This window comes from Rhopilema esculentum, chromosome 11, assembly GCF_057945365.1.
Source record: "Rhopilema esculentum isolate cy_ngs chromosome 11, ASM5794536v1, whole genome shotgun sequence".
Classification (NCBI taxonomy): domain Eukaryota; kingdom Metazoa; phylum Cnidaria; class Scyphozoa; order Rhizostomeae; family Rhizostomatidae; genus Rhopilema; species Rhopilema esculentum.
In genome coordinates, this window is record NC_142825.1 from 2,717,215 (window position 1) to 2,726,771 (window position 9,557).

Consider the following 9,557-nt stretch of genomic DNA (forward strand, 5'->3'; position numbering starts at 1 on the left):
AGAATTTGTTTTCAGGCACTCTCTATCTATCCCTGCTTCTTATAATTGGTAATAAAAGATGTAAAATCGCCTGTAATGTTGCAGGCTTCAACGGAGCGAATGCTGGTTGCTGGTACTTCAGCAACTGCATCCAGAGCATGCTGGAGCTTCGAAAACCCACCATTCTTGAATCACACATCGATGGCGGGAATTTCGCCTATGTATTCGACAGACAATAGAAGCTTTGTTCCAATCCCTCTCGAAAACAATAGACTGAAATATTGTAACAACTTGCAAAGTTTATGCATTTAGTTCAGCACAAGGGAATACGGCGTCTGAATTAGAACCGTACTTGTGTCGAATAATGCGGCCGACCGTGTCGAACTAAATAGTTGCGTCGAATAAAATGAAAAGTGCTGTACGAAATTGATTCAGACACCGTATTTATCATGTGCTAAATTGAGCCTACTCAATACGGCACATGAATAATACGCCGTCTGAACTAGGCCTAAGTGTCGAGTGATGCTATAAGAAGGATGGTACTAGACCCTTATAAAACCAAAAGAAACGTAGACAGCCATGATGCAATTGTGCAAGGTTAACTGAAATTGAGAGCCAAGTAAAAACGCGCATGGGGTAACCACGCAGGCGTGCCAGCAGTCAAAATCAAACATGTTTTCGGGGAATGTTTACAATCAGGGGGATTCTTTCGAGCCATGTCCGTTTCATGCATCACAAAATTGATTTTTGCTACCAGGCTAAATATTTTCTTATGCTTTTTTCTTAAAGGTAATGTGTCCATATAAAAGGACTGCGTATACCCAACTTTTCAAGCCACCCATCAAAATTACGGTTTGCGGTTGGTTAGTATTCTTGCGATGCAAAACTGCTCACATGAAAAGCTAACCTCGCAGCAGTAAAATAAACAAAACGATGGGGCGATGACATGAAAAATCACATGTTTCTAAAAAAGCCCCGCAGAGTCGCTTGCTTTAGCTGGACACATTACCTTTAAATTATTAAATATTTCCTTCTAAAAAAGCTAAATATTTTTATTTATGGAAAGTGGTGACAAAAATAACAACAACAAAATATAGAGAAATCAAAATGTTCATGAAGCGGACTACTAAATACAATATAATTAAGGCAAATATATAATACATATTACCATTTAAACTTTTGACTAAGATAAAATGCCAAGATATCTTCAAATGCATTTTGTATAACTATCAAATCATTGTTGCACGTCTTTTCGCAGGTTTTTGGTTAAGAAACTCACATGAAACAATCTTGGCCGTACCCATTTTAGTTGTAGTAAGTAGCTTAGGGCTTTTATCAACACAACTGTTTAAACGATAAAACTAATAATGTTTGGAGTGATTTTTTGATGTCTTTAATACAAGGAAGAACTTAGCTGTGTAGGAAAGCGAAGTATAAACTAAGAACGAAGCAACAAATAATTTTGATCAAAACATCTGCAAGATCTTCAACTTTCTACCTTTTTTAAACGAAATGACATGAAACTTGCAGAAAAGCTCCGGGATAAACATGTGATTAACCAACCGATGAAAATTGCTCCATGCACAATACGGGCGGGAAAGGCACGATACCTGGTTTATCGGCAAACTCGTATAGATGTGGCTTTGGAAATAAACCTTTCAAAAAAGTTTAACACGATTTTCGCAAAACAGAATGATAACGTCTTGGTATTAACGACATTAATATCGATGTTTCCTAACGATTCTTCATCACATGTTGTTCTTGGAAAAGTCATTGTCATGGCGATTAATAAGGAATGGCCAGGTATATCACTTCGGTTTCGTTTCCTGATCTGAAACATGCCTGATGTAGATGGCATCTTCCGGGTGCCTGAAACAGAAGTAAGTAGTTTGTAACTAAAAGCGTTTTAAGCCTTTGAATCGATGCAACTTTTGCACAATATGCCTACAAAAGTCAGAGATCTCCAGGTGTTTTTGAAGTGCACAGGAGGATCGGGGTGAAGCATCTTCAGTAAACATATATGTGGTACAGGAAGTGAGAAAAAATCAACATAGAAACGTAAGCTCAGTTTTGTTTATAGCAAGATTGAAAGATTGGAGGTTGCAGATCGGGGAGACTGAGCCGAGGGAAGGGGTTGGGTTGTTCAAAAGCTTTAGGAAAGCTACAGGAGAAAAACGTGGGTGCGTCCAGGAACATGATAAGATGAGTAAGTGTTGACGTCATATAAAAAGTATTACAAACATTTTTAAGTTTTGAATATAAAATCTAAAAGAACTCTGTAAAACAGCCATACATGTAAAACAGCGTATTCTGCGAAGCATTTTCATGTTAGACGATCAAAAAAATAAAAATTCTTCCTAAAAATTTCTAGGCATTTTACGTAAAAAAGGTCCTTACTCTTTTTCGTGTTCTTCATACATGTATGAAGATGCAATGGCGAGCATCGTCCCGTCATGACTGAATGCCAGCGAAGCAATACTGGTCGGGTATCGGTGAAACTAGAACAAAGAGCAAACAGCTTATAGGGGGATGCCTCTTGCCGAAAAATATAACAGCAACAACAACAATGTAAACATAAACACAACAACATAAACAATCAAATGTGTAATATACTGTTAAGTTAAAAATATCAAAACAAAGCAATGTGTAATCATCCATAAAAACGATTTCAGATGAAAAATATAGAAGAACACAAGATGTGAAGGAAAGGAAGATCGGTATAACTTGATTAAATCGCCAATCTTTAAAGGCTCTGCGGCATACAAAGTTAACCGTACAGAGTTAACCGGACAGAGTTAACTGCACAGAGTTAACCGCACAGAGTTAACCGTACAGAGTTAACCGCACAGAGTTAACCGCACAGAGTTAACGCTGAATGCAATAAGTTCTGCTGCGAAGATTGTGAATTAGCCTTACGTTGCCGATTGGCTATGTACCTAATGGAAACTTGCATGGCCATCGAAGTGTGTCAGAACATAGTGTCTTAAAGTAAAAATGCATATGACACAGATCAGTGGCGGACACTTGGGGGGGGCGAGGGGGGCGCCCCCCAATACTTTGGAGGACGATGGTCTTTTGTTTTAAAACAATGGGAAATGTGACGTCATCTTATTAAAACAATAGGCTCCCCCCCCCCTATTAAAACAATATTTGATCAAGTGTCCGCCCCTGACACAGATGCTTGATGATTGCATTCAGCATGAAACACTGGGTAGCAACTTAGAACCAACCTGTTTTATACACCGAATATAAAGTTCTCCCTATACAGTATCATGCACTTTATGACAGACCGGAAAACAGTAAACTTCATGAAATGAAAATTTATGTTTATATAAATATAAAACCTGGCAAAGTCGCTTTTTATTAAAACCATCCCAGATGTTGACAAAGCCATCAGATCCTCCAGTTGCGAATGTATTGTGCCTAGAAGTCAAAAGTAAATTGAATACAATATTGGCAGGTATCGGACAGAAGTTGAATAATCTTGAATGTAACTAAGAGAAAATTGGAAAAACAAAAACCATAGGGAGCGACGAACAAAGTAGGATGTTTTCACTGATCCAGACAAATAAAGGTAAAAACACGCTTACATGTTGTGAAAGCTGATTGCATTGACCGGGAATATTTGTTCCTTTCCCTCATTTTTGATCCGATGACATTTGAAGGCGTATTTCTTCTTTTGAATTTCAGTGTTTGGATCAAAATATTCAACAGCAACACGTCCCTCTATGGAACTTAACACGTAACCTTAGGAATAAAACGAATGGAGATCAATGAGAGAAACAGTTTATAGATAGTAAAAATGATCAGTTATGCTAGAAATCATTTGATAATAAAACTCCTAGATCGAGAGGGACTGAAATGAAAATTCAGGTTCATGAACATTCAGGAAAATCAATAGGACCAGCCTGTTGATATAGGTTCATTAAGTCCGAATAAATTATGAGAAGAGATCATGAGATGTGCAAAAAGAATACATGATTATAATTATCATAAAGCTGTGTTGAGAGGACTACAACTATATGAATTTATAATCTGACTATGGACAGTCTCTAGAATACAGAATTATATACCATAGTTAGGGAATTGAATTAAATAACATTAGAAAAAGGAGACTGAATTCTTGACAGAAAACATACAATCAATTTCAGCTAACCTTCCTTATTCGGGAAACATTTAATACATCTTGTTTGAAACTTGAGATTTGACTCTCTTTTTTGCAGTACGTAGTCCTAAGATTGAAAGATAAAAGATTTCAAGATAGAGTTGTTTGACCAAAATACAATGGCAATATCAATTAAGACTGTTAAAAGCAGTTATAAACAGAACTGTAATTCAACTTGATTTATCAAAGGCAACACTCGAAGAGGTTGTACAACATATATACCGTATTTACTCGAGTGAGCACAGCGGCACTCTTACAATTTCCGGTACTTTTGATGCGGCACTTATTCGGGGGCGGCGTTCTTACAGGGACGGCGCTTTGTAAAAACTCTGTCATTTTTGAATAAAACAAATAAGTCTCAAACAATCATTTAATATTTAAAATCAAACATACAAGTTTGAAAATATCTTTAAAGGTTCATAAAATTTCAATGTCACTGTTGTCTTCCATTAAAAAAATAAGAAAACCAAAAAGATAGATTAAACAAACAAGAAAACGTTATTCAAAGAGAATTTGTCATCAATATGTGAAAAATGAAAATCTGTCTCTTGGCAGACAACGATATGATACAAGTCATCTTCCAAGGAAAAAGCATATCAAATCTTACCATATTCCTAAGATCCCAAACTAAAACTTTTCTTCCAGCCTGAATAAAATATACAATGCAGTGAGAAAAAACCATAATATATAAAATAATGTTACGAAAAGGTGTATCTTAATTGTTCTATTCTTTATAGAAAAAATTAGAGAAAATAAAAAAGGGTCAATGAAAAAAAAATGGCAACAAAATGCAACAAAAAGTTTTCTTTTATTTTTGGCCTTTAACTATATAAGGGTATACTGCCTGCATTCAATGGCCAACTACTTAATGTTGCCATCTTAAATTCGACAAATAAAACATGAAAACAATTAACTGCCTCTGGAACATAAAGGGAATGAGTATGACTACGATTTCATAATGGTCAGGTTTCACTTAACTGATATTTTGTTTTGCAAAATTTCAAAATAGAACAAAAAGAATTGCAGTATGACACTACTCCCAGTAGATAATATTGGATAAAAGCAAAAGCTGGGAGAAAGTTACATTCTGGAATGGAACCAAAGTGACATGAAAGAAGCTCAAACGTGTCACTTACATTATTTTTGTCACATAAATATATTAGATTATAAATAGCTAGTCCTTTAAAAATTTTATATAAAAGACATCTCAGGTCTTAAGGGCACTTTATATCAACTTAAAAATAGCAAAAATATGGCTTCAGTCTAGAATGAAAAATGCACAATGTCCTCACCGTTCCAACAACAACTTTGTCATCAGAAAGAGCCATTGTATATACCTTGGGGAAAATAAAGCAAGATACTTGAAGGGTGCAGTTAAGTTAATGATTCACAAACAAAGAGCAAGCAGTTGAACAAACAGGGTTATCCATTGACATTTAATTCTTGACTTTTCACATAGCAGTGTGAACTTTTCTACGAGTGGTTTAGCATTAATATTTACTAAACATTTTTTAGTTTTGACATAACATCATTCTGCTTTGCATAATCAGTGCCATTGTACACACATCTACAAATGCATGCGGTTGTAATGAGAGCAAAACAGCACATATTAAACTGCTTCGGGTTGTAAATGTTTTCTTGTCAACAAGTGATATCACATTGGCACAGACCAAGTAACATGTAAAATCTACACATAACATTAAAGTATATAGGCCTTCTTAAGAAGGGGGGCATTTGAGAACAGGGACGAAAGTCAGGTCTGATAAGTGTGCGGTCACTTCAATTTTGTCAAAGATATGCCTCATCTAAAAACAAATGCGTAGCATCTTGCCTTGTTATAATTCCTTAACCTAAGAGTGGCATACATTGAAGATCGTGGCATATTTTAAAAATGCTAAGAGGACTAACAATTAAAGAAAAAGAGGTTCTAATTTCAGGTCCCTAAATACAATAACATGTCATAGACCCTCACCCTCTCTAACTGGCTGTAGGTACCAACAGACTTTGACTGCCTTGGGTCCCACAATTTGATGGTGGAGTCCCAACTGCCTGTGATGATCAACCCTGTGTAGAAAACAGTATTTTGCTAATCATGCTTGCAAACCAATCAACTTTATGCCTTTTTACCAGAAAAAAATTAGCAAGAGGCTTAAAATAGTATTTTTAATACAGTTGATTAACAATTGATAAGTAAAACAAAAAACAATGCATGCAAATGATTTGTTGATTGAGAATGCAATGTAAGTTGCATGTTTGATTGAAAATACTGAATCAGGACAACTTTGACACAACAAAAGAATAATGACAACACTATATATATACTTTTAAATCATTTGATATGTTTTGATCACCAGGCAAAAACGAGAGGTAATGAATGCTTACAAAATTGGTTTAATTAGCAGTGTTGTCTGAAAGAAATTCATGTAGGGGGTAGAGGCTGCCCATTCTGCTGATTCTAATTCAGTAATCTGTTACCAAAGAAATAGAACACATTTTGATCATTGTTGGGGGGAGTGGCTAGATACAGTGTTTCTGATATGGTCTTTGAAAGTGTTGTTGCTGTCTCTTCAGCAGTTTAAGTCCAACCATTTACAGAACTTGTAGAATAACAGCTACTCCAGGAGAAAATCCTATCAAAGTTCAATTCTTGAATGAGAGATTTTGACTGATAAGTTAAATGAAAAAGAAAACTGTTCATTATTTCATACCAAGCGGAGCACAGTATTCTACACATTTGATTGGCTTTTCATGCATGCCTAGAATATGCTCAGATGCTGTGTTGAAGTCATATCTACAACAAAAGACAGAAAAGTAGCTTTCTAATTCAAGAATAGTTTTAAAGGGCATGTGTTGTGAACATGATTGGCTAATGCAATATTATCTTTTTGTTTAGTACAAAGCATCAAATCGAGGGTGAATTTTTACGTCAGTGAAAATTCAAGAAGAAGAAATGAAAAGTCACGAAACAATGGAATTCCACTCTAACTTTTGTTTTATTAGCCAATGGTTAATGTGTCATATGCCCTTTAACACCCTCTTGTGTTGCTAAGAAAATCTTATTTATGGATGCTTGACTTTATCTTTATCAGTCTAACTGCTGAATCATTCAGTGATTTATGGTACGAGTTGTTATATATTTAAATCAAATTGTATCTACATGTCTAAGCATTGGCAAGGAGTTCAATAAGTTTCAAAAAGAGATGGTGATTATAAAATAGACAACAATTATGCATGATTTGTACCTAACATAAACCAAAATTATGCAAGAAGCTGCAGCATTGGCCATCATTAGATCTTTCCATAATTTCCAATAGAACATGATCATAAGATAGCATAAATTTTGAAACTTACAAACTGATTCAAAGTTTTTGTAAAACATGTGCAAAAATGTTACTACAGTTGTTTTATTGGAAATAATTTGAATGCTTACGATTTCAGCATGGCATCAAGCCCACCACTGTATGAAGTGACTGCATTGCTGAAGCAGCAGTCGAGCACAGCCCCATTATGGCTGTACTGTATCCTCATGTTGTTGTTCCCAACATCATAAAGTCTGACACTCTAAAAAATCAGTGAAAAATATGATATACTTCACAAGCCAATTAAATACACATCATATTTTCGCAGGAGTCTCCATTAAACTAAGTAATCAAAAATTACTGTTTACTAGACTCCCATAAAGTGCTCCCATAAAGCCAACTGACCTTCAGACAAATGCTGGTTATCTCCCCAACAATGACAGGAATCAATTTTGAGCCATGTAAAGCTGATTGTTAAACAGATTCTCATAAGATGAGCAGCACAGAGATAGGTCAAAAATTTGATTTACATACCCTGACCTGTTGTATTCTTTACAAAATCTCTGGAATTTTCCAAGTTTTAGCAAAAGTGCTTGCCTAATCAGCCAAGTTTCATCAAAACATTAAATAATTGTAACAAGCTTGTAGAGATAAGGGGAGGGCCTACAAAAATAGGCAGCGCTGCCAAACCACTTCTAATTGTTTTAATGTCTTTTCACTTATCGCTTCAACATCATCAAAGTTTGTAATTCTTAGATTGATTCCTTTTTCTTCTGACATTATAAGTTTCGATGTAGGAGTTAGATCGATGCCGCTAAGGAATTTCCAATAGTACAAAATGTCGCGCATTTTGTAAGATAGATACTTTCCGTTTGTCAAGAATCTTGCATTGCATGCAAGCTATAACGCTGGTTGCCAAATATTGGATGAACCTGGTTGAATGTTTGTTTATAAACTGATTAACAGTCTACTATTATCCCTTCATATTACCTCAACATATCTTTAATCAACCTGTATCATCAAATTGTAAACATGTTGCTCATTGCTGAATGACATGAATTTGAGTTCATGGTGGACCGTTTGAATGACAGTTAGGCCCAATTGATAAATTCACTTCCATTTAAAAAGCACAAAAAACCGAGAGCAATTCATTTACTAACCTTATCCCATGATGATGCAATAAGAAAATTGGAAGAAGTTGGACTGAATTTGACAGAAGATATTCCATCATTGGGTGGATCGTTTAGTTTGAATTCATTTGAAGTCGTTTCGGCGCCCATCTTGCCAGTGTGTTTTAGAGATTTCAAATCGGGATCTGAACCTCGTTTGGAAACAGGCACATAGTGGGGGGAGGTCTCCGTGTACAAAAAGATCCCAGCATTTTGGAAGGAAACCAACAGATCTCAAAGCCCCTAAATTTGTGCCTCTGGCCCCTCCAAATTGAAATTTCATTAAATTGTATAGTTATAGTGGCTAAGTCACACCCCCTGGACATCAAACTATGTAACTGAACCATGGGAGCTCTGTATCCCCCTCCAATTATTGCAAACAATCGCAAAGGAAGAGGAAAAATGATTCAAAATTTTCGATTTGCCTATGATTATTTTAATGCCCCAGTGAAGCGTAGAGTGTAGGAGGAACAAAACGAATACATGCTCGTATTCTATTCAGTCTCTTATCTCTTGCTGAAGATTAGACTAGTAAAGCTTTTGGAAAGGCCCTCTAGATTGCAAAATGCAAGACTGTTGTTCTACACGCCACTCAACAACCCACATGTTGCCGCTTTTTCATGTATATAAAAAGATTAAAGTTTCATTATAATTACTTTAATAGAGTTTGTCTTTTCACGGTTTTGCTGCATCAGTTAATAAAAACAAACTTCGTTCCGGTCAAAAGGAAAAATAGATCTGTTCTCCATTTTTCATATGACTAAAAAACTTCTTGACTTCTTGACTTCTAAAAATCTTCTTGGCTTCTTGGGACTAAAAAACTGCATTGATTTTGAAAATTTATCAACAATAGTGATCAAAGGGATACCATGTCCTATACACCTGGCAATAAGTGAAAAGATTTTATACAAGAACATTTAGTGCGTTATGAACAGTGTTGAGGAG

General features: G+C 35.6%; 1 protein-coding gene across 1 annotated transcript; it reads right to left on the reverse strand.

Moving 5' to 3' along the window:
- Positions 1-1,071: 1,071 nt before the first annotated feature.
- On the reverse strand, positions 1,072-8,762 carry LOC135693426 (mitotic checkpoint protein BUB3). The gene is made up of 11 exons (XM_065211910.2): positions 8,604-8,762; positions 7,575-7,705; positions 6,853-6,935; positions 6,117-6,208; positions 5,437-5,481; positions 4,752-4,790; positions 4,136-4,211; positions 3,570-3,726; positions 3,324-3,402; positions 2,377-2,477; positions 1,072-1,848 (listed from the first exon to the last, which is right to left on the reverse strand). The coding sequence occupies exons 1-11, from the start codon at positions 8,721-8,723 to the stop codon at positions 1,788-1,790; spliced, it is 984 nt and encodes a 327-aa protein (XP_065067982.1). The 5' UTR covers positions 8,724-8,762; the 3' UTR covers positions 1,072-1,787.
- Between the last annotated feature and the right edge of the window lie 795 nt (positions 8,763-9,557).